The sequence below is a fragment of the Cherax quadricarinatus genome, chromosome 11, assembly GCF_038502225.1.
Source record: "Cherax quadricarinatus isolate ZL_2023a chromosome 11, ASM3850222v1, whole genome shotgun sequence".
Classification (NCBI taxonomy): Eukaryota; Metazoa; Arthropoda; class Malacostraca; order Decapoda; family Parastacidae; genus Cherax; species Cherax quadricarinatus.
Window position 1 is genome coordinate 8,575,894 of NC_091302.1, and position 26,759 is coordinate 8,602,652.

General features: G+C 39.1%; 1 protein-coding gene and 1 long non-coding RNA gene across 5 annotated transcripts in view; one reads left to right on the forward strand and one right to left on the reverse strand.

Moving 5' to 3' along the window:
- LOC128687503 (neurexin 1) overlaps positions 1 to 26,759 on the forward strand; it is a 350,524-nt gene that overhangs the window by 291,070 nt on the left and 32,695 nt on the right. For all 4 annotated transcript variants that reach the window (XM_070083952.1, XM_070083950.1, XM_070083953.1 and 1 more), the window contains 9 exons: positions 2,563 to 2,755; positions 3,794 to 3,976; positions 5,046 to 5,189; positions 5,887 to 6,104; positions 10,290 to 10,398; positions 11,833 to 12,095; positions 12,746 to 12,917; positions 19,893 to 20,135; positions 20,413 to 20,574. In XM_070083952.1, coding sequence (XP_069940053.1) covers positions 2,563 to 2,755; positions 3,794 to 3,976; positions 5,046 to 5,189; positions 5,887 to 6,104; positions 10,290 to 10,398; positions 11,833 to 12,095; positions 12,746 to 12,917; positions 19,893 to 20,135; positions 20,413 to 20,574 — 1,687 coding nt within the window. The remainder of the gene's footprint in view (positions 1 to 2,562; positions 2,756 to 3,793; positions 3,977 to 5,045; positions 5,190 to 5,886; positions 6,105 to 10,289; positions 10,399 to 11,832; positions 12,096 to 12,745; positions 12,918 to 19,892; positions 20,136 to 20,412; positions 20,575 to 26,759) is intronic.
- Positions 2,449 to 9,459, reverse strand: LOC128687689 (uncharacterized). The gene is made up of 4 exons (XR_011391859.1): positions 9,365 to 9,459; positions 5,030 to 5,178; positions 3,786 to 3,945; positions 2,449 to 2,719 (listed from the first exon to the last, which is right to left on the reverse strand). It is a non-coding gene; the product is annotated as an uncharacterized lncRNA (long non-coding RNA).

The window sequence follows — 26,759 nt, forward strand, 5'->3', positions numbered from 1 at the left end:
AGTGACCTATCTTTAAGAGCTAGTATGCAGGGAACTATACAAGAGGACCCTGCTGTACAGCACTTTGCTTTATGGCACTTTGCTAGTGCAGTGGTTTTCAATTATACCCAGTCTTCATTTATTCAGACATCTTGAAATAAATATGCATGTATTCACTATGAGATAAGGACGAAAATATTTTAATTAAGTAATGCATGTGTAATGTAGTACAGTGGACCCCCGGTTTACAATCAGCTCCCAATGCGACCAATTATGTAAGTGTATTTATGTAAGTGCATTTGTATGTGTATGTTTGGGGGTCTGAAATGGACTAATCTAATTCACAATATTCCTTATGGGAACAAATTCGGTCAGTACTGGCACCTGAACATACTTCTGAAATGAAATAATATCGTAAACCGGGGGTCCACTGTACTTATATTTTTAAGGCCTAGCTCTATTGCTCACTTAATATGTGATAGTATAAGCATGTTATCATGCTTTAATATGCAATTAAAAGTGAAAAAAAAGCTCTGATTCACTTTACAGTTATTTTCACTTTACAGCAGTAGCCTAGAACCTAACCTGCTGTATAAGTGGGACCCTTCCAGGAGGGCCCTGCTTATACAGCAGGTTAGGTTCTAGGCTACTGCTGTAAGCACAACAGTTTTTTTTTCACTTTCAAATGCATTTAAAAGCCTGATAACATGTTTATACTATCATATATTAACTCTTTGACTGTTTCGATCATATATATACAACTTACGAGCCACCGTTTTTGACGTATATATACTCAAATTCTAGTGGCTTGAGATCAAGCAGGAGAAAGCTGGTAGGCCCACATGTGAGAGAATGGGACTGTGTGGTCAGTGTGCACCATATAAAAAAATCCTGCAGCACGCAGTGCATAATGAGAAAAAAAACTCCGACCATTTTTTTTTTTATTAAAATGCCGACTTTGTGGTCTATTTTCGTATAGTATTTATGGTTGTATTCTCGTTTTCTTGATCTCATTTGATAGAATGGAAAACATATCATAAAAATAGAAGTGATTTTGATCGGTTTTACTATGAAAAGAACCTTGAAATGGAGCTCAAAGTAGGGGAAATGTTTGATTTTTGCCGATGTTCAAAAGTAAACAAATGATGTCATTTTCCAATAAATGTCCAAGTAGGCATTCTAATATGCACTCATGAATGGGTTGACATTATTTATACAATTATTACAATATTGCAGTACTCTGCATAACAGTAAATCTATTTTTTTGTTTGAATAAAAATTCAGAATAGAAAGCAAGAGTAATATCAGAGGGGCCTGGAGACATGACTGATGAACATAGAAAATGTTATTTTAGAGCCAGGAATGTCTTCATTGTTCATTCTGGACCCTATTTTGAAATTGTCATTTTTTTTAATTTTCGTGAAATTGGCCAAATTGCAAATTTCTGACCACGTTATTGGGTAGTTGAAATTGGTAAATGGTCAGTTTCTTGTACTCAATCAATAGAAAAAATGGAATTCTAAAGAAATAGCTATGAGTTTGGTCGACTGGAACAATGGAATTATCCGAAAATAGGGCTCAAAGTGGGCGAAATCACCGATTCATAAATATCACTGAGGTCGCTAACTTCACGAGAGCGTAATTCCATCAGTTTTCCATCAAATTTTGTTTTTTTTGGTGTCATTACAATCAGAAAAAGATTCTCTATCATTTCGTAAGAAAAATAATTTTTTTTTTTTTGGGGGGGGTGAAGGGGGGGGGGGGGGATTTTGTGACACCAGGAGACACCTCAGGATTTGAGGTTGTGACAGTCAAGGGGTTAAGTGAGCAATAGAGCTAGGTCTAAAAAATGCATGTACTTACCTTTAAGATTATTTCAAAATTAAAACGGTTTCAATCTCATTATGTAAAATGTACCAAAATATAATACTGTAACCTGTTAATCAACTCATCTCAATCATAAAATCAGTTACTGCTAAACCACTAACTACCTCTGTTGAAATATAAAAGAAAATGACGTTCATTTCGAACCAGCTATGATATATATGCCTAGTGTTGAGTAGTCTGTTAAGCATTAGGTTTAGTCTGCTCAAAATGCTCTGGCATGATAGTAGCTTTTTTTGTACTTAGCAAATCAAAATGTTACTCAACAATAGTACATACTATAAAAGCCTCTCAGTATGCTATTCAGTGTTGCATGCACTTTTTTAATCTCATTTACAAAAAAAAAAAAATTGCACTAAACAGAGGACTTTTATAAGAGCACTTAGCTTATAAAGACCTAGACTCATGTTTAGATTACAGTGAACAATAACTGTTTAGTTTATGTTTGGTGCTAGACCCATGTGGGTCATTCAGGGCAAGAAGTGGTGGAGGCTCGATCCTCCGTCTGCTGAGTGCAAGACAGATGCGCTTCCTATTAGTCCTCACCTATCACTATGACCAGTAGGTTTTACAGAAATTAACTACTATATTTTGTTCATTTATTGATTTTATGTATAAATTTCCTTAGCTTTGAAGCATTCACATTAACAATTTTCTTAGCTCTGAAGCATTCGCTAATTAAAAAATTTTCATTGCCAGGGTGATTTCTTTGCATTGGAGTTGCTGGAGGGTCACTTGTACTTGCACCTAAACCTTGGGTCAGGATCCCGACGAGTCAAAGCCACCAATAGGAGGGTGGATGATGGCTGGTGGCATGAAGTGACTCTCAACAGAGATGGCCAGGCAGGCAGGATCACTGTGGACGAGGGTGCTAATGACTTCACTACACCTGGTACACATTAATTATATTGTATTCTTTGCGGTGTAAATCTATAAGGGTGTCATACAGCATCGGGGTAATGGAATGTTGGCAAGTGTGACTTGAGTACAGTAAGTCCTCGACTTACAAACATACTGAGAATCTTCTGTATTGTGTATAAAATCATTACTGTGTATAATATCATTATTGTTTATTATTATACACAATACAGGTCCCCAACGTGTTTGTAAGTTGAAGACTTCCTATATTATGAATATTATACACAATTCAGGAAGCCCTCAGTGTGTTTAAGTCGAGGACTTACTGTATACCTGGAGAGGGTTTCAGAGGTAAACACTCCCGTGGTCCGGTCTGTGACCAGGCCTCACGGTGGATCAGGGTCTGATCAGCCAGGCTGTTACTGCTGGTCTCGTGCAAAACAACATACAAACCACAGCCCAGCTGGTCAGGTACTGACTTTAGGGTTAGTAACTTGGGATAAATCAGTCTGGTTCGTGCATCATGGACCGTCAGTCCTATTTCTATTGAGGTTCTTTAATTCTCCTCCCCAGGAAGAAGATTCAAGATAAGAAATTAAATAAATGTATTTAGATACAGGTCCACATAAGTACAATTATCAATCATAGTAGCATATGTGTAAACTACCTGGGTAACCCCAAAAGAGTTAAAGTGAATTATTTCAGCATATTTACACATATTATATTAATAATATGACTTGGTAGATTGTTTATCATATTACACACACACAAAATATTAGAAGAACCCCAGTGTAAATAAGTAACCTTGTCTGACTCTTTTGGGTTTTCATGGGTAATTTACACACGTGTTATGTATGATAATTGTACTTATGTGGACCTGTACCTATATAAACTTACCTACTTACACATCTGGGTGTTAGTGGGCTGGTGTGGGTTACATTCTGGGGGACAAACTTGAAAGACCCCAATGAAAATAAGATATACAGTCCTTATTGACTTACTGACTTTCTTGGCTAACCCTCCAGGACAAAAATCTGAACAAATCTCATCTCGTCTTATCTTACACCCTCAGGAGAGTCTCATCGCCTGGATCTTGATGGCGCACTTTACGTAGGCGGGGTAAACACAGGTGTGGTGGTGCCCCCTGAGCTCTGGACAGGAAGACTTGGTCTGGGCTATGTGGGTTGTCTGAGAGACCTGGTCATCAATGGGCTGCCGGCAGACCTTGCATCGTATGCCAAAAAACAGGATTCTGGTAAGCTTGCAAACTGACAGCATCAGTATGAAGTACATCACTATACAGTACATCAATATATAGTATATCAGTGTACAGTACAGTTATGTACACTACATCAATGTAGAGTACAATAATGTAAAGTACATCGGTGTACAGTACATCAGTGTGGAGTACATTAATGTAAAATACATCAATGTACAGTACATCAGTGGTATTATATACTCCACAAACAAGTATGTTGATGAGAGACAATGTAATTTATAGCATTTATTGAGACGATGACTTGTTCATCCAAGATTTTATTAATTCATAAAGTATCTGGGAAATATTCCTAAAGTACTTTGCATAACAATGGTCACCGAAAAAATATACTTTCTAATGTAGGAGAAAGTGCTAAACCCGTAGTGGGTCATACAGCACTTGGGTAATGGGAGGCAGATTTGATCCAAGGTAATGGATGAATAGTTCACTTCCTTGGATCAAGAGCCCCTCACGATTATTGAGGAACCTCCCTTGAGGGGTCAAAAAAATGTAGAGATGTAATCCCAGAGTTAAATCAACACCTTGTTTTCTTTTGTTTTTTGAATAAAATTTGACTTTGAAACTGATTTTTTACGGTACCTACAGGTTTTGAGCCTTTACTGATATTTCATTCATACAGTGGGCCATACAAATACAATTTTATTTCTTAGCACAGTACAAAATAATGCAGTTTACATGTAATAAAACAATGAGAGGTACAAAAAAAGCCACTAGCATGCAAGGTATTTCAGGCAAAGTACAGTATATCAAATCACAAACTTGTGGATTTGATAAAGCCCACTGTGTGGGGACAACATTATCAGTCATGGAAAGTATTATACTCTATTTGTCTCTTACAATCTGCCTTTGTTCCCACTGCATAAGTATCATATAGAATATGGTAGCAGCATACTAGTGATACATCTAATTTTGTTAAAAAACAAAAACCTTGTCGGCCTGAAATGCCTGAAACACTCTGGCATTTTATAAAAATATAATCACACACTGTAACCTCTGTGAAGAAATAAAATTTTGTTTTGTAATTTATACCATTTCTCTGCTACAGGTTCCATCGTTAGTTTCTGCCACAGTGATGGAGGATCTTGTTCTTCCTCACCATGTATGCATGGAGGTACCTGCAGGGAGGGCTGGGGACGGTTCATCTGTGACTGTTCCCACACAGCGTTTGTGGGTCCAACCTGCGGCAAAGGTAAAGCTCTAGACCAGCTGTTCCAAACCTTTGTCCAGTGTGATGACCTCTTTTACAGCCCCCACATGGTAAAGTAAACTCTATATAATGGACATTGATATAACAAATTTTTAAAACAATTGGGAAAAACCACTTCATAAAGTATATTTGTAACTCCTTTATTTTTTAATCTTTATTGCAATAAAACTAAGTTGTGTGTACAGTAGTATTACATATAGTGCAATAGAAACTTTAATGCCTTCTATAATTTAAGCATTATCCTAAGTTAGTGGATACCAGGATAATCCCCTCTATTAGTTCTTTATATTGAAAAAATATATGAAAGAACCCCATTATAAACTCAGTAATGCTTTGAGGATTATATGGAATAACTTGAGGGTATGCATACCACAGTATGAAATCTATTAATGTATATGACTTTTTTTTGTGCTATTCCTTTTTATTTACAGTCAGTTCTCTTATAAAGTTCCCATATATAGTCTGATTTTTTTGTAAGTATAATTATAAAACTTCATCTAAAACTTGATAGCATGTATTATGAAGGTTAGGTAAGATTCATACCTGGAGTTAATCTGCACTTTTTCAATTTCATTTACATGAATAGACTTTGTCTATTAATTGTTTCAGATTTCCAAAGTCTGTTATATGTCTATTATATTTCAGTTTAGCTTATTATCCTCACTGTTTCACTATACAGATGCAGCAACCCTGAGTTTCGATGGGTCTCAGTATGTGAGGATGTTCTCTGACCAGGAGTCCAGCACACAGGCAGAGGATATAAACTTCAGGTTCCGCACTAATCGACCAGTGGGACTCCTCCTGGCCACCACATCTGCTCAGTCTTCTGATAAACTGGAACTTGCTCTCCAGTCTGGCAAACTTCGACTAACTGTCAAACTTGGCGATAGGGACAAGGTAAGACAACAACAGTAATAATGGCAGTGGTAGTAATAGTGGTGGTGGTGGTGGTAATAGTAGAGTGATAGTAGTAGGGTATAATAGTAGTAGTGGTAGGGTGATAGTAGTAGTAGTAGTAGTAGGGTATAGTAGTAGTAGTGGTAGGGTGATAGTAGTAGAGTAGTAGTAATGACAGTAGTAATAGTAGTAGTAGTAGTAGTTATGATAGAAGTAGTAGTGAAGATAGTAGTGATGACAGTAGTAGTAGTAGTAGTAGTAATGACTAGTAGTAGTAGTGATGATAGAAGTAGTAGTGAAGATAGTAGTAGTAGTGAAGATAGTAGTGATGACAGTAGTAGTAGTAATAGTGGTAGTGATGATAGTAGTAGTAGTAATGATAGTTGTAGTAGTAATGATAGTAGTAGTTGTAGTAGTAGTGATGATAGTAGTAGTAGTAATAATACTGATAGTAGCAGTAGTAATAGGGTGATAGTAGTAGTGGTGGTGATGATAGTAGTAATAGTAGTGATGATAGCAGTAGTAGTAGTGATAGTAGTAAAAGTAATGTGAATGACCTGGGTGTAGTAATGTCCGAAGATCTCACCTTCAAGGACCACAACAATGCCACTATCACAGTTGCAAGGAAACTGATAAGATGGATAATGAGAACATTCAAGACAAGAGATGCTAAGCCAATGCTGATCCTTTTTAAATCACTTGTTCTCTGTAGGCTGGAATACTGCTGTACATTAACATCCCCATTCAAGGCAGGTGAAATTGCAGAGTTAGAGAATGTACAGAGAACCTTTATTGCACGTATAAGTTCCATCAAACACTTTAACTACTGGGAATGCCTAGAAGCACTTGACCTGTACTCACTAGAGCACAGGCAAGAGAGAGATGTATCATAATCTACACCTGGAAGATTCTGGAGGAACTGGTTCTTAATCTGCACACAGAAATTACTCCCTATGAAAACAAAAGACTTGGCAGGCAATGCAACATACCGCCAGTGAAAAGTAGGGGTGCCACTGGTACCCTAAGAGAAAGCACAATAAGTGTCCAGGGCCCAAGACTGTTCAACAGCATCCCTTCAGCCATAAGGGGCATTACCAATAGACCCCTGGTTGTCTTCAAGAGGGAGCTGGACAGATACCTAAAGCCAGTGCCGGATCAGCCAGGCTGTGGTTCATACATTGGACTACGTGCAGCCAGCAGTAACAGCCTCTTTGATCAGGCCCTGATCCATCGGGAAGCCTGGTCATGGACTAGGCCATGGGGGCGTTGATCCCCAGAATGCCCTCCAGGTAGGTAAACTCAAGGTACAAGGTATACAGGCCTAGCTGACATCAATGACATACATGTACTACTATAGAAAGCCTCTTGTTACACAGAGCATTTCGGGCAAATTAGGTCAATTTTGTCCCAGGAGGCAATGAACACCAGTCGATTAAGACCAAAGTACCCATTTTATACTGGTGGGTAAACATGGACAGGTGTCTTATGGAAGCACTTCCCTAATATTATCCAGCCGTACTGGGGATTCGAACTCTGGACCTCAGTGTGTGAGCTCAGTGCGCTAGCTATCAAGCTACGGGACACTGTTAGAACATTCATGTACAGCAATAAACCTGTAGCAATAACACAATTCTTGAGTTGGGTTTGAAATAATGAAATAATTGTTCTAATTCCTTGAATCAGAAGTCCTTCACAATCTTGTAGGAACCTCCTGAAGAGTCAGCATTTATTTTTCATTAGTAAAGAAAAAATAAGCATTTTTAAAAGCCTCGTTTAAACCTTTTAAAGTCATATAGCCCAATTACATTATTTTTTTTTAAGAATTGCATTTGATCATAGTATATAAAATTAGATTTATAAAGGGATTATATTATATTTTGCATATGGATTTTATTCAATTATTTAAATTGATTTATTTTATATATTTCCTGCATGTAGTAGGTTGGTAGACAGCAACTGCCCAGGGAGGTACTACCGTCCTGCCAAGAGAGTGTAAAACAAAAGCCTGTAATTGTTTTACATGATGGTAGGATTGTTGGTGTCTTTTATCTGTCTCATAAATATGCAAGATTACAGGTATGTCTTGCTACTTCTACTTACACTTAGGTCACACTACACATACATGTACATGTTTATTTATGTTGTGCAAGAATGGTATATAATACCGACAAGATGAAATTAAGACACATGTGCAACATCTGGGTATCTTTATTGTAGACGTTTCGCCATCCAGTGGCTTTATCAATACAAATTCTAGGACATAACTTGAAGACAGTAGGACTATGTACAGAAGATGAGGTAATCAGTCCCTCAACCTTGGAGTAGGTGCGAAGAGCACCATAGTCGTGGAGATTCTGAAGCAGAAGCAAGGAGCCTGGCACTTATATAGTAACGTCAGGTGTAGCAGACGAGGGCATAGTCACTGGTAGGTGGGATTCCCCAGTGGAAGTAGGTCCTTCCCAAAGAGATGGGTTAGTTGTAGTAGTAGTTGTCGTAGTCGTGAAGGTTATGTACATGTCCTCAGAATCAAGATTCCATGATGTTGCAGTGTCTGACAAGTTGTGCAAGAATGGTATATAATACCGACAAGATGAAATTAAGACACATATGCAACATCTGGGTATCTTTATAGATACCCAGATGTTGCACATGTGTCTTAATTTCATCATGTTTATTTATACACACTCATCTGAGTTTTCTTTGATTTTATCTTAATAGTTCTTGTTTTTAATACTTTTCCTTTTATATCCATGGGGAAGTGGAATAAGAATCTTTCCTCCATAAGCCATGCGTGTTGTAAAAGTCAACTAAAATGCCGGGAACAATGGGCTAGTAATCCCTTTTCTTGTAATGATTACTGTTACGTTGGTATGTCTTATTACTTTGATAGTAAGGTTCTCACTACATGTTCTAGTGTGGGGTAGCTTTTTACTTAATGGCCTCATCTGTCTAGGGGTAATACTTACATCATGGCTGATCATCTTGAGTGTCTCTGATATCCTTTCACCAGCCCTCTTCACAGGTTATGTAAACTACTACTATAAAAATAAACTGTATTCTAAATAGATATGTACAGAATATGCAATTACAGCCTCACATTTTCAAACAAAAATCTACACACTCCTTAGCTGTTCTCCCACATGGTGCATCTCAGCAACTTTGTCCTTCTCTCTTCTTGACTAACTTTGGGCTAACCAGTGTTTTGACACACTTTAGTCACCCTGGGTATGGTGGCCACAACTTAAGTTATAAAAACTCACCCCTGGAGCACACATAATGCCCCAAAAAGATAGAAAAAAGGACCCAGAGGTCCTGCCACCTCCATGTCAACAAAAGAAGAGAGAGAGAGAGAGAGAGAGAGAGAGAGAGAGAGAGGAGCCTAGCTAAGCTCCTCCCACACCCACCAAAACAAAAGACTGTTGCCAAGCACAATTCTCCAGTTACCACAATTCTACCACACCTTAATTTTACTTTTACAAAAAGAAATACAACTTCATAAACTACTTATTTAAATTGTGTGTTTGTGTGTCTATAGTATAACCTTTTATATTGAGAAAAAAAAGCTTGACCCAGCTGCCTCTCAGTCCTAAGGGTGATCAGTCCTTATGACATTTAGAGCTAAGTCCCCATCAATTCAATATAATTTGATATTCCAGAGTAACTGTTACTTATAAATACATGTTGGGTCCTATAGCCCCATAACAATTACTAAAAAGAATAAGAAAAACCAGTTATTTTTATACGTATAGCCGGACTTCAGTTCTGGAAATGGGAAGTACAATGCCTGCACTTTAAAGGAGGGGTTTGAGATATTGGCAGTTTGAAGGGATATGTTGTGTATCTTTATACATATGTGCTTCTAAGCTGTTGTATTCTGGGCACCTCTGCGAAAACAGTGATTATGTCTGAGTGAGGTGAAAGTGTTGAATGATGATGAAAGTATTTTCTTTTTGGGGATTTTCTTTCTTTTTGGGTCACCCTGCCTCAGCGGGAGACGGCCGACTTGTTTAAAAAAAAAAATCCTGTATCTGCATGCCTCTGGCAAGACAGTGATAGTATGAATGATGATGAAAGTGTTTCCTTTTTGGGTCACCCTGCCCTGTGGGAGATATCCAGCATTTAAAAAAAAATTGATTACCCAAAGTTATAATATTCATGATGATCACATTTTGTTGCTCATAACAGGTAGTGTATGCCGGCAATGGTCTGAACGACCAGCAGTGGCATTCTGTTCGACTGACTCGCCGAGCCACACAGATATCTCTGCAGGTTGACAAGGAGGCTCCTACACTAGGTAAATTCTCACTGTTGTTGTTGTACTGCTATGACCTGCAGCCATAGTAGGGTCCAGACATCCACTGGTTCATTCACAAGACAAGGTCAGGTCAGGTCAAATAAAGTTAGGTTAAGTTAGATCAGATTAAGTTACATAAGATCAGTCAGGAAACAGTACAATTGTTTCTTGAGCTACTTTCCTCCTAAATTAAGCTACTGTCCTCTTAAATTAAAGGCTACTTTTCTCCTAAATTAAAGCTACTTTCCACCTAAATTAAGGCTACTTTCCTCCTAAATTAAGCTACTTTCCTCCTAAATTAAAGCTACTTTCCACCTAAATTAAGGCAACTTTCCTCCTAGATTATGCTACCTTCATCCTAAATTAAAGGCTACTTTCCTCCTAAATTAGAGCTACTTTCCTCCTAAATTAGAGCTACTTTCCTCCTTTATTCTGTTATTACTATCTTTATTTCATTATTACTTTCTTAATTTCAGGGGCAGATGAATTTTTTGAGGGGGCTTCAGCCCTCTAGCATCCCCAGGCACCACCCATGAAGATAGATACACAAATGCAGTGTTATACATTCTGACAAACCACACAATAGATGGGATTTGAACCCAGAGCAAGTGGCTCTTAAAACTCTCTTGTCATTGTTTGAAAGCCCACCTGTTTTGTGATTTGTTTACAATCATGTTGTTATGATTTCCCGAGTTATAACTGACAAAATTACACTTGCACTAATACAAATGTAATTTTTCTTTATGTGGTACAAAATAATGTAGTTTACATATAATAAAATACTGTTTGACACAAAAGAAGGCCAATAATATGCAGTGTATTTCAGGCAAACTTGTCCTAATGCTTAAAGCCTAAGTAACATTTAGACAGACTGTCAAATAGTATTTCTTGTGCAGATAACTACAGTCATGTGTACAATAAGAAAGGTAGCTAATGAACAAATGATTTGATTTTACTTAAAGAACATGCCCACTTTGTATAACTTGAAGGTGTTCTGGGGGTCAATGCCCCCATGGCCCAGTCCATGACCCCCCATATCCACGGGGGATACATTCCATGAACTACTGCGGATAACTAAAACCATGGATAGTAGTTAATCCTGTTAGTCTTTTTCACTTACATACATACCTATGATAAAGTTTAAGTGATAAATTACACACAATAAGCCAAGAATTAGCACTTTTTCACTAATGGGAAGCGCTTGACGGCTTCTCTTAGATTTTGAACAACTGCGACCATCACAACTTATGTGCTCTGGTGCAATTATTAAAGCAAAATTGAGGTTTATTTTCAGGCCAAAGCTAACAGCAGATAACTGAAGCCACAGAAACTGGACCCATGGATATGGAGGTCCTACTGTATTTCATTAGTGTTAGCATTTTATACCATTTCTCTTCACTTAAAATTAATCCACATTTCCCCCCTGCCCCGCAGACCACACAATGGGCCGCCACAGCATCCTCCAGTACCGGGACATCCACATAGGAATGATCAACAATGACTCCAGTACCAACTGGAGAGCGTTCTCCCCACCTACTTCCGTTGCCTCAGCCTCCCCACTGCCTTCTGTTGCGTCTGATCCTGCCTCTGGCAGTCAGGGATCCATCCCCTCTTTTATTGGACAAATGCAGAGCTTCTACATTAATGGAAACTATATATTCGAAATGGCACGAGCAGGACATTTGAACAGGATGGAAGTAAGTGTCAGCATTAACAATCTTGAAGACTTATAAAAATTGATGTATAGTTAAGATAAATTAATTGAAATACATAGAGTACTACTACTACTACTAATAATAATAATAATAATGATAATGACATAGGTGTCCCTGGCTTTATGCAATAGATGCATTCCTGGCTGGTGGTGCATAAAGTGAATTAGCATAAACTGAACATGTTGAAATATATAAAACATAAAGAGTCATTCTGACACTTTGTGAATTTCACGTTTCTTGGCTAATGTTTACCAAAAAAATATGAGCTCTCTCCAGGTAAACTCCAGGTTACTACACTTGCACTAAATAGTCATATAAACAAACAGGGAATTTTGTCAAAAAACAAAGAAGAAAAAACTGAATCTGAGACTCAGTCATAATCCCTGTACCATACAAAATTAGGGGAAAATAATACATTACTTATTGCTGCCCATCCTACAAAATTACTCATATTGTTATTGACTTACTAATCTTAAGTTAGTCTTAAGTTTGCCCAAAATGTTCTGCATGTACAGGGGCTTTTGGCATGTACATCCAAATGTCATTCTCCTTTGTACAGACATTGTAACATGTTGAAATAAATTTATCATTATCATTGCCTTGAAATAGCTAAATACTGGTTATATATCCAGGTAACAGCGGTGTTTGGAAGAGGCGCCCAAGTTGTCCACCACCCGGTCACTTTCAAGTCGAGGACGGCATATGTAGCACTACCACAGCTGAAGGCTTATGCTTCTACAAATATCTACTTCCAGTTTAAGACTCTACAACCATCAGGACTCCTTATGTACAATGGAGGAAAAGGTAAAAGACAGTGATGTTGCTTAGCTTCTAGATGAGGCATTGGTTGTGATTTAATAAGGTTCTTTGTGGGATTGTGTTTTTTTTTTTTTTATCTTTATTTCTACAAGTACATGTACAAGGTATACAGGCCTAACTGACATCAGTGACATACTACTATGTACATAGAAAGCTGCTTGTTATACAGAGCATTTCAGGCAAGTAGGTCAGTTTTGTCCCAGGATGTGACCCACACCAGTCCACTAATACTCAGTTACCCATTTTACTGATGGGTGAATATAGACAGGTGTTTTATGGAAACACATCCTAAAGTTTTCTAGCCTTACTGGGAATTTGACCCACAGACTTCATTGTGTGAGCTGAGTGCACTAGCGATTGAGCTATGGGAATGAGGTAGTTTCCCCACATTGCAGGAAAGTGTTGTTGCCATACAGGACATTGCAAGAAACCCAAAATATTTCTATTCCTACGCAAAATCCAAGCTAAGAACTACCTGTAGAATTGGACCACTACTGAGAGGAGACCCGTATACTGACGACGAACAGGAAATGAGTGAAATCCTAAAAGGACAGTATGAGTCGGTGTTCAGCAACCCACTAAATGACAGTAAGGTAGAAAATGCAGAAATATTTTTCACTCCAGAAGAAAGCCGCACAGACCAACTAACTGACATTAGTACAAATCCCAGAGATTTCGAAAAAGAAATGGAAAACATGCCCACTCATTCAGCACCTGGACCAGATTCATGGAATGCTCTGTTTATAAAGAAATGCAAAGTACCACTAGCATGAGCCCTCAGTATTCTTTGGAGAAAGAGCTTAGATCTAGGTGAAATACCAGAGGCCTTAAAGAGTGCAGACATAGCTCCTTTGCATAAGGGAGGTAGTAGAGCACTAGCTAAAAATTACAGACCAGTAGCCCTAACCTCTCACATCATAAAAATCTTCAAAAGAGTGATGAGATGGCAGGTTACAAATTTCATGGAGCAGCACAACCAACATAGCCCGAACCAGCATGGTTTTAGAGCAGGACGATCATGTCTGTCACAGCTGCTGAACCATTATGACAGAATTACGGAGGCACTGGAAGACGACCAAAACGCAGATGTGATTTACACAGATTTTGCAAAGGCGTTTGACAAATGTGATCATGGAGTGATAGCGCACAAAATGAAGACCATGGGCATTACGGGGAAGATAGGCAGATGGATTTTCAGTTTCCTAACACACAGAACACAAAAAGTAGTAGTGAACAGGGCAAGATCCAGCATCAGCAAGGTCAAAAGCTCAGTGCCCCAAGGCACTGTCCTGGCACCTCTGCTGTTCCTCATCCTCATAGCAGACATAGACAAAAACACCTAGCACACTTTTGTATCATCATTTGCAGATGACACTAAAATAAGCATGAAAGTCAGTATGGTAGAGGACATTGAAAAAGTACAGGAAGACATAAACAGGGTTTTCCAATGGGCAGTGGAAAACCACATGACATTCAATTGTGATAAGTTCCAGCTGCTTAGGTATGGAAAGAATGAAGAACTCAAAAGGAGCACTATATACAAAACTCAAGAGAGTCACCAAATAGAACGTAAGGAACACATAAAAGACCTAGGAATAATTATGTCAGCAGACCTTTCTTTTAAAGACCATAACAAGACAAAGATCACGACAGCCAGAAAAATGACTGGGTGGGTATTGAGAACTTTCAAAACAAGGAAAATAATGCCGATGGTGACACTCTTCAAATCACTAGTGCTCTCTCACTTAGAATATTGCTCAGTGCTGACGGCCCCGTTCAGGGCAGGAAAAATATCGGAGCTGGAACAAATACAGAGATCGTTTACGGCTCAAATTGAGCCAGTAAAGCACCTAAACTACTGGGAACGCCTGCAAGTCTTGAACATGCACTCACTGGAGCGGAGGAGAGAGAGGTACATGATAATATATACCTGGAAGGTACTTGAGGGTTTGGTCCCAAATCTGCACACTGCCATAACAACATACTGGAGTGAGACATATGGGAGGAAGTGTAAAATAAACCCAGTGAGGAGCAGGGGTGCAGTGGGGACAATAAGGGAACACTGTATCAACATCCAGGGTCCCAGACTTTTCAACATCTTACCAGAAGATATCAGAAACACTGCTGGAACAAGTGTTGAAGCCTTCAAGAGGAAACTAGACAAGTATCTTCACCAGGTGCCAGATCAACCAGGCTGTGATGGATATGTGGGGCAGTGGACCTCCAGCAGCAACAGCCTGGTTGACCAGGCAAGCACCAGATGAGCCTGGCCTATGGCCAGGCTCAGAGAGTAGATATACTCTCAAAATTCTTCAAAGGTATATCAAAGGTATCAAAGGTCTTATTTGACACAGATCATGTTCTGCATAACCATGGACTTTCTACATGCATTCAAATGTCACCTATTTCTGTATAAACAATGTACCATGTGGAAATAAAGTTTGAAATTTGAGTGTATCTGAGTCATCTGGAGGTTAGTTTCAGTTTTTATAATCCATTTGGCAGAGTGTTCACCAGTGAGTTGAAGAAAGTTTGGAGGGCCACAGCACGAGGATTTGAATGAGTTTACCCTAGCATGTAAACACCAACCAGTCCATTGTCTTTCAGTGACATGATCTCTGATGCTTGTAATATCAAAGTCCTTCAGTATGTTTACAATTTTAGTAATAAATTTTAGTGCTTCTTATTAATATTAATATTAACCTTGACCTAAAATGCTTTCTTGATAGTTGTGACAGTACCCACAGGCATAACACCAGACAAACATCTCTATGACATTCCCCATGTCCGACTAAACCTTTACTCTAGAACTGCAGACACATTCATCACCTTCAAAACTATTTTATTATTATTATTATTATCACACTGGCCGATTCCCACCAAGGCAGGGTGGCCCGAAAACGAAAAACTTTCACCATCATTCACTCCATCACTGTCTTGCCAGAAGGGTGCTTTACACTACAGTTTTTAAACTGCAACATTAACACCCCTCCTTCAGAGTGCAGGCACTGTACTTCCCATCTCCAGGACTCAAGTCCGGCCTGCCGGTTTCCCTGAACCCCTTCATAAATGTTACTTTGCTCACACTCCAACAGCACGTCAAGTATTAAAAACCATTTGTCTCCATTCACTCCTATCAAACACGCTCATGCATACCTGCTGGAAGTCCAAGCCCCTCGCACACAAAACCTCCTTTACCCCCTCTCTCCAACCTTTCCTAGGCCGACCCCTACCCCGCCTTCCTTCCACTACAGACTGATACACTCTTGAAGTCATTCTGTTTCGCTCCATTCTCTCTACATGTCCGAACCACCTCAACAACCCTTCCTCAGCCCTCTGGACAACAGTTTTGGTAATCCGGCACCTCCTCCTAACTTCCAAACTACGAATTCTCTGCATTATATTCACACCACACATTGCCCTCAGACATGACATCTCCACTGCCTCCAGCCTTCTCTTCGCTGCAACATTCATCACCCATGCTTCACACCCATATAAGAGCGTTGGTAAAACTATACTCTCATACATTCCCCTCTTTGCCTCCAAGGACAAAGTTCTTTGTCTCCACAGACTCCTAAGTGCACCACTCACTCTTTTTCCCTCGTCAATTCTATGATTCACCTCATCTTTCATAGACCCATCCGCAGACACGTCCACTCCCAAATATCTGAATACATTCACCTCCTCCATACTCTCTCCCTCCAATCTGATATTCAATCTTTCATCACCTAATCTTTTTGTTATCCTCATAACCTTACTCTTTCCTGTATTCACCTTTAATTTTCTTCTTTTGCACACCCTACCAAATTCATCCACCAATCTCTGCAACTTCTCTTCAGAATCTCCCAAGAGCACAGTGTCATCAGCAAAGAGCAGCTGTGACAACTCCCACTTTGTGTGTGATTCTTTATATTTTAACTCCACGCCTCTTGTCAAGACCCTTGCATTTACTTCTCTTACAACCCCATCTATAAATATATTAAACAACCACGGTGACATCACACATCCTTGTCTAAGGCCTACTTTTACTGGGAAATAATTTCCCTCTTTCCTACATACTCTAACTTGAGCCTCACTATCCTCGTAAAAACTCTTCACTGCTTTCAGTAACCTACCTCCTACACCATACACTTGCAACATCTGCCACATTGCCCCCCTATCCACCCTGTCATACGCCTTTTCCAAATCCATAAATGCCACAAAGACCTCTTTAGCCTTATCTAAATACTGTTCACTTATATGTTTCACTGTAAACATCTGGTCCACACACCCCCTACCTTTCCTAAAGCCTCCTTGTTCATCTGCTATCCTATTCTCCGTCTTACTCTTAATTCTTTCAATAATAACTCTACCGTACACTTTACCAGGTATACTCAGCAGACTTATCCCCCTATAATTTTTGCACTCTCTTTTATCCCCTTTGCCTTTATACAAAGGAACTATGCATGCTCTCTGCCAATCCCTAGGTACCTTACCCTCTTCCATACATTTATTAAATAATTGCACCAACCACTCCAAAACTATATCCCCACCTGCTTTTAACATTTCTATCTTTATCCCATCAATCCCGGCTGCCTTACCCCCTTTCATTTTACCTACTGCCTCACGAACTTCCCCCACACTCACAACTGGCTCTTCCTCACTCCTACAAGATGTTATTCCTCCTTGCCCTATACACGAAATCACAACTTCCCTATCTTCATCAACGTTTAACAATTCCTCAAAATATTCCCTCCATCTTCCCAATACCTCTAACTCTCCATTTAATAACTCTCCTCTCCTATTTTTAACTGACAAATCCATTTGTTCTCTAGGCTTTCTTAACTTGTTAATCTCACTCCAAAACTTTTTCTTATTTTCAACAAAATTTGTTGATAACATCTCACCCACTCTCTCATTTGCTCTCTTTTTACATTGCTTCACCACTCTCTTAACCTCTCTCTTTTTCTCCATATACTCTTCCCTCCTTGCATCACTTCTACTTTGTAAAAAACTTCTCATATGCTAACTTTTTCTCCCTTACTACTCTCTTTACATCATCATTCCACCAATCGCTCCTCTTCCCTCCCGCACCCACTTTCCTGTAACCACAAACTTCTGCTGAACATTCTTACACTACATTTTTAAACCTACCCCATACCTCTTTGACCCCATTGCCTATGCTCTCATTAGTGCATCTATCCTCCAATAGCTGTTTATATCTTACCCTAACTGCCTCCTCTTTTAGTTTATAAACCTTCACCTCTCTCTTCCCTGATGCTTCTATTCTCCTTGTATCCCATCTACCTTTTACTCTCAGTGTAGCTACAACTAGAAAGTGATCTGATATATCTGTGGCCCCTCTATAAACATGTACATCCTGAAGTCTACTCAACAGTCTTTTATCTACCAATACATAATCCAACAAACTACTGTCATTTCGCCCTACATCATATCTTGTATACTTATTTATCCTCTTTTACTTAAAATATGTATTCCCTATAACTAAACCCCTTTCTATACAAAGTTCAATCAAAGGGCTCCCATTATCATTTACACCTGGCACCCCAAACTTACCTACCACACCCTCTCTAAAAGTTTCTCCTACTTTAGCATTCAGGTCCCCTACCACAATTACTCTCTCACTTGGTTCAAAGGCTCCTATACATTCACTTAACATCTCCCAAAATCTCTCTCTCTCCTCTGCATTCCTCTCTTCTCCAGGTGCATACACGCTTATTATGACCCACTTCTCGCATCCAACCTTTACTTTAATCCACATAATTCTTGAATTTACACATTCATATTCTCTTTTCTCCTTCCATAACTGATCATTTAACATTACTGCTACCCCTTCCTTTGCTCTAACTCTCTCAGATACTCCAGATTTAATCCCATTTATTTCCCCCCACTGAAACTCTCCTACCCCCTTCAGCTTTGTTTCGCTTAGGGCCAGGACATCCAACTTCTTTTCATTCATAACATCAGCAATCATCTGTTTCTTGTCATCCGCACTACATCCACGCACATTTAAGCATCCCAGTTTTATAAAGTTTTTCTTCTTCTCTTTTTTAGTAAGTGTCTACAGGAGAAGGGGTTACTAGCCCATTGCTCCCGGCATTTTAGTCGCCTCATACGACACGCATGGCTTACGGAGGAAAGATTCTTTTCCACTTCCCCATGGACAATAGAAGAAATAAAGAAGAACAAGAGCTATTTAGAAAAAGGAGAAAAACCTAGATGTATGTATATATATATGCATGTGTGTGTCTGTGAAGTGTGACCAAAGTGTAAGTAGGAGTAGCAAGATATCCCTGTTATCTAGCGTGTTTATGAGACAGAAAAAGAAACCAGCAATCCTACCATCATGCAAAACAGTTACAGGTTTCTGTTTCACAGTCATCTGGCAGGACGGTAGTACTTCCCTGGGTGGTTGCTGTCTACCAACCTACTACCTTCAAAACTACCATTAGAAAACATCTTATCTCCCTGATACACCCCGTCAACTAATTACATGAATACCACCTGGTGGTTCACACTTACACTCACTCACCCACTTGACCATAAACACAGAAATATCAATCTTAATCTTAAAATAATGAATCCTAACTAGTCATAAGTTGGCCTGTGATACTCCAATACTGAAACTATGTATTGTGTGAAAACAAAAACATTCACATTGCTAAACTCACAAACTAGTATTTCGTCACTTAGCCATAATACCAACTTACCACGTAATTTGTAATATTTTAAAGTTAAGAATTAATCTAAGTCTGCCCGAAATGCCTAGCCATGCTAGGTGTTCTAGTGGCCCCCTCTGTAATTATTATTTTAAAACATGTAAACCACACAATATCCAAACTCTGTAAACACAGCATTGTAATCCTTATAGAGAATAAACTTGAATATACTGGTGGAGGTGGTTGGGGCTATTAGGCCTACTGCAATGTTCCTATATTATATTCATATATTTTTACTTAGGACACGACTTCCTGGCGCTGGAACTGGTCAACGGCCACGTGCATCTGGTCTTCAACCTGGGTGACCGGCCAGTGCGAGTAAGGGACAACAATAAAATGGCTCTCAATGATAACAAGTGGCATGTGATCACTGTCAGTCGACCTTCCTCCCTCCAGCACACTCTTATGGTCGATGACAACATTGCCACTGTCACCAATGGTGGCAGCAGTGACAACCTTGACCTTCAAGGCTTTCTCTACCTAGGTATGAAATTATTACCATTCACTCCAAATATCCTACTCTTATTTTTCTTATCTAAAATGCTGAAACATCTTAGTTAATTTATATCTAGGCCTCATTAGTAAGTTTATTCAGGTATAGGTACACATGAATACAGGTACATAAATTATCAAACATAGTTGCATATGTGTAGATTATCTAGAATAACCCAAGAAAGTCAGACAAAGTGACTTATTTCCATTGAGGTCCTTGTGTCATAACATCAGATGATTTCCACTGATATATGAATTACCAACAACAGGTGGAGTTCCTCCGGAGATGTATACTAGGCTGCCTCGCCATGTTGTATCACGCTCAGGATTTGAGGGATGCATGGCATCCCTTGATCTTAATGGTGAAGCCCCTGACCCTGCAGGCAAGGATGTACCCATCATGGCCAGCCATGTCTACCCTGGCTGCGAAGGTCAGTACTGATATAATTATAAATATACTATATACTGTATATATATATATACTGTATATATATATATATATATATATATATATATATATATATATATATATATATATATATATATATATATATATATATATATATATATATATACATATATATATACTATACATATTTTATGAAAAAGAGGATAAATAAATATACAAGGTATGATGTAGCACGTAATGAAAGTAGTTTGTTAGATTATGTATTGGTGGATAAAAGGTTGATGGGTAGGCTCCAGGATGTACATGTTTATAGAGGGGCAACTGATATATCGGATCATTATTTAGTTGTAGCTACAGTTAGAGTAAGAGGTAGATGGGAAAAGAGGAAGGTGGCAACAACAAGTAAGAGGGAGGTGAAAGTGTATAAACTAAGGGAGGAGGAAGTTTGGGGGAGATATAAGAGACTGTTGGCAGAAAGGTGGGCTAGTGCAAAGATGAGGAGTGGGGGGGTTGAAGAGGGTTGGAATAGTTTTAAAAATGCAGTATTAGAATGTGGGGCAGAAGTTTGTGGTTATAGGAGGGTGGGGGCAGGTGGAAAGAGGAGTGATTGGTGGAATGATGTAGTAAAGGGTGTGATAAAAGAGAAAATGTTAGCTTATGAGAGGTTTTTACAAAGCAGAAGTGTTATAAGAAAAGCAGAGTATATGGAGAGTAAAAGAAAGGTGAAGAGAGTGGTGAGAGAGTGCAAAAGGAGAGCAGATGATAGAGTGGGAGAGGCACTGTCAAAAAATTTTAATGAAAATAGGAACAAATTTTGGAGTGAGTTAAACAAGTTAAGAAAGCCTAGGGAAAGTATGGATTTGTCAGTTAAAAACAGAGTAGGGGAGTTAGTAGATGGGGAGAGGGAGGTATTAGGTAGATGGCGAGAATATTTTGAGGAAATTTTAAATGTTGAGGAAGAACGGCAGGCGGTAATTTCATGCACTGGCCAGGGAGGTATACCATCTTCTAGGAGTGAAGAAGAGCACAATGTAAGTGTGGGGGAGGTATGTGAGGCATTACGTAGAATGAAAGAGGGTACAGCAGCTGGAACTGATGGGATCATGACAGAAATGTTAAAAGCAGGGGGGATATAGTGTTGGAGTGGTTGGTACTTTTGTTTAATAAATGTATGAAAGAGGGGAAGGTACCTAGGGATTGGCAGAGAGCATGTATAGTCCCTTTATGTAAGGGAAAGGGGGACAAAAGAGATTGTAAAAATTATAGAGGAATAAGTTTACTGAGTATACCAGGAAAAGTGTACGGTAGGGTTATTATTGAAAGAATTAGAGGTAAGACAGAATGTAGGATTGCGGATGAGCAAGGAGGTTTCAGAGTGGGTAGGGGATGTGTAGATCACATGTTTACATTGAAGCATATATGTGAACAGTATTTAGATAAAGGTAGGGAAGTTTTTATTGCATTTATGGATTTAGAAAAGGCATATGATAGAGTGGATAGGGGAGCAATGTGGCAGATGTTGCTAGTATATGCAATAGGTGGTAAGTTACTAAATGCTGTAAAGAGTTTTTATGAGGATAGTGAGGCTCAGGTTAGGGTGTGTAGAAGAGAGGGAGACTACTTCCCGGTAAAAGTAGGTCTTAGACAGGGATGTGTAATGTCACCATGGTTGTTTAATATATTTATAGATGGGGTTGTAAAAGAAGTAAATGCTAGTGTGTTCGGGAGAGTTGTGGGATTAAATTATGAGGAATCAAATACAAAATGGGAAGTGACACAGTTATTTTTTGCTGATGATACTGTGCTTATGGGAGATTCTAAAGAAAAATTGCAAAGGTTAGTGTACGAATTTGGGAGTGTGTGTAAAGGTAGAAAGTTGAAAGTGAACATAGAAAAGAGTAAGGTGATGAGAGTATCAAATGATTTAGATAAAGAAAAATTGGATATCAAATTGGGGAGGAGGAGTATGGAAGAAGTGGATGTTTTCAGATATTTGGGAGTTGATGTGTCAGCAGATGGATTTATGAAGAATGAGGTTAATCATAGAATTGATGAAAGAAAAAAGGTGAGTGGTGCATTGAGGTATATGTGGAGGCAAAAAATGTTATCTATGGAGGCAAAGAAGGGAATGTATGAAAGTATAGTAGTACCAACACTCTTTTATGGGTGTGAAGCTTGGGTTGTAAATGCTGCAGCGAGGAAGTGGTTGGAGGCAGTGGAGATGTCCTGTCTAAGGGCAATGTGTAGTGTAAATATTACGCAGAAAATTCGGAGTGTGGAAATTAGGAGAAGGTGTGGAGTTAATAAAATATTAGTCAGTGGGCTGAAGAGGGTTTGTTGAGGTGGTTTGGTCATTTACAGAGAACGGATCATAGTAGAATGACATGGAGAGCGTATAAATCTGTAGGGGAAGGAAGGCGGGGTAGGGGTCATCCTCGAAAAGGTTGGAGGGAAGGGGTAAAGGAGGTGTTGTGGGCAAGGGGTTTGGACTTCCAGCAAGCGTGCATGAGCATGTTAGATAGGAGTGAATGGAGACAAATGGTATTTGGGACCTGACGAGCTGTTGGAGTGTGAGCAGGGTAATATTTAGTGAAGGGATTCAGGGAAACCGGTTATTTTATATAACCGGACTTGAGTCCTGGAAATGGGAAGTACAATGCCTGCACTCTAAAGAAGGGGTTTGGGATACTGGCAGTTTGGAGGGATATACAGTGGCACCTTGTTTATCATATTTAATCCATTCCTGGAGGAGCTACTATTATCGAAATCTTGGATTTTTGAATGAATTTTCCCCCTAAGAAATAATGTAAATACAATTAATCCATTCCTGACACCCAGAAGTATTAAAACAAAAAAATTTTTTACATGAAATATAGATGTAGTACATAAACAATACAATGGCACATGATGAATGAAACATTAACAGAATAACACTTACCTTTATTGGCGATTCTTCTTAGTGTATGGAAGACTGGAGAAGGAGAGAGATTGGATTATTTACTGTTTGGAAGGGGAATCCCCTTCCATCAACACCTCAGGTACCAAGTGCTTTTCTGGGGTTACTTCTCTTCTCTGTTTCTTAATGCCACTAGGACCAGCTTGAGAGTCACTGGAGTCCTGTCTCACATAATAACTGTCCAGAGAGCTCTGTTTCTGGCGTCTCTTTAACACTTCCCTAAAATGGCCCAAGCCCAAGACTTTGTCACTGTACATGTTGCCAACATGGCTTGCAACAGCCTTGTCAGGGTGATGTTTCTCCATAAATCTTTCCATCTTACCCCACATTGCAAAAATCTCCTTAATTTCTGAAGAAGGCACCTTCTTCCATCTCTCTTCCTCCTCCTCTGCAGCAAGATTCTGAGCTGCGATCTGTTGTTCTTCCTGCTGAAGCTCTTGCAGCTCCTCAGTGGTGAGCTCTTCGTTGTGGTCTTCCACCAACTCTTCCACATCCTCCAAACTCACATCCAACCCCTTGGAACTCCCCAGTGCCACAATAGATTTAACAACAGACATAGGCTCATCAGGGTCAGCCCCAAACCCTTCAAAATCCCTCTTGTTGACACAATCTGGCCACAATTTTCTCCAAGCAGAGTTCAAAGTCCTGGTAGTTGCTCCCTCCCAGGCCGTACCTATAAGGGTTATGCAATGGAGGATGCTGAGGTGTTCTCTCCAAAAATCTCTTAGGGTCAAGTGAGTGTCTGAGGTCACATTCAAGCACCTTTGAAACATTGCTTTGGTGTAGAGCTTTTTAAAGTTTGCAATGACCTGCTGGTCCATGGGCTGGAGGAGAGGAGTGGTATTCGGGGGGCAAGAACTTTACTGTGATGAACCCAAACTCCTCGAAAATTAGGTCATCCAAGTTTGGAGGATGATCAGGTGCATTGTCCATTACTAGGAGGCACTTGAGATCCAATTTCTTTTCCAGGAGGTAATTCTTCACACTAGGGCCAAACACTTCATTGAACCACTCGACGAAAATGTCCCTCGTGACCCATGCCTTACTATTTGATTTCCAAAACACACACAATTTACTCTTCATAATATTGTTTTTCCTGAACACTCTGGGATTTTCAGAATGGTACACTAGTAACAGCTTCACTTTGAAATCCCCACTAGCATTAGCACAGAACATGAGCATCAGCCTGTCTTTCATAGGCTTGTGTCCTGACAGTGCCTTTTCCTCCTGTGTAATGTAGGTCCTCTTTGGCATTTTCTTCCAAAAGAGGCCTGTTTCGTCACAATTGAACCCTTGTTCAGGTTTCAGTCCTTCAGCCTCTATGTACTCCTTGAATTCATGCACATATTTTTCAGCCGCTTTGTGGTCCGAACTGGCAGCCTCACCATGCCTTACCACACTGTGTATGTCACTACGGTTCTTAAATCTCTCATACCAACCTTTGCTGGCCTTAAATTCACTCACATCACCACTATTTGCAGGCAATTTCTTTACCAGATCGTCGTGCAACTGCCTAGCCTTTTCACAAATAACTGACGTCATAATACTATCTCCTGCTAATTGTTTCTCGTTTATCCACACCAATAATAACTTCTCAACCTCTTCGAGTACTGGTGATCTCATTTTTGTCAGCATATTTACCTGCTTTGCAACAACAGCGTCCTTGATTTCCTTTTTCTTGGCCACGATGGAACATATGGTTGTGTAGGGTTTGTTATACATCCTGGCCAGTTTGGCCGCACTTAAGCCACTTTCATATTGTTCAATGATGTTTTTCTTAAATTCATTCCTATTTCTCACCTTCTTTACCACAGGCTTGGCACTAGGAGCTTTCTTTGGAGCCATGGTAGCTTATTTAGTATTTGCAAGCACTAAAATGAGTGGAATATTATGAAATATTTCGTAGGAGCACGTGAGGGGGCCTTCGCTCACTGGTAAACAATGCCACACTGGCTGGGTAGGGAGGCCGCCCTGGCTCACACCGTGCATACGCGTCCCGGACGACCTACTATTCGCGAGTCAACCTACGATTAGTGAGCCCACGTTTACACGAAAATATCGCTATGATTTCCGAAATCTATGACTCGAGCCCTACGATTATCGAGGGACCACTGTATTGTGTATTTTTATACGTATATGTATATACTTCTAAACTGTTGTATTTTGGGCACCTCTGCAAAAACAGTGATTATGTGTGAGTGAGGTGAAAGCGTTGAATGATGATGAAAGTATTTTCTTTTTGGGGATTTTCTTTCTTTTTGGGTCACCCTGCCTCGGTGGGAGACGGCCGACTTGTTGAAAAAAAAAAAATATTATATATACGTATATATACACGTATATATATATATATATATATATATACAGTGGACCCCCGGTTAACGAACTTTTTTCATTCCAGTAGTATGTTCAGGTGCCAGTACTGACCGAATTTTTTCCCATAAGGAATATTGTGAAGTAGATTAGTCCATTTCAGACCCCGAAACATACACGTACAAATGCACTTACATAAATACACTTACATAATTGGTTGCATTTGGAGGTGATCGTTAAGCGGGGGTCCACTGTATATATATATATATATATATATATATATATATATATATATATATATATATATATATATATATATATATATATATATATATATATATACATATACATATATATATATATATATATATATATTATATATATATATATAATATATATATATATTCTTCTCTTCTTTCAACGTACCAGCCGTATCCCACTGAGGTGGGGTGGCCCAAAAGAAAAAACTGAAGTTTCTCCTTTTAAATTTAGTAATATATACAGGAGAAGGGGTTACTAGCCCCTTGCTCCCGGCATTTTAGTCGCCTCTTACGACACGCATGGCTTACAGAGGAAGAATTCTATTCCACTTCCCCATGGAGATAAGAGGAAATAAACAAGAACAAGAATTAGAAAGAAAATAGAAGAAAACCCAGAGGGGTGTGTATATATATGCTTGTACATGTATGTGTAGTGTGACCTAAGTGTAAGTAGAAGTAGCAAGACTTACCTGTAATCTTGCATATTTATGAGACAGACAAAAGACACCAGCAATCCTACCATCATGTAAAACAATTACAGGCTTTCGTTTTACACTCACTTGGCAGGACGGTAGTACCTCCCTGGGCGGTTGCTGTCTACCAACCTACTACCTACAATATATATATATATATATATATATATATATATATATATATATATATATATATATATATATATAT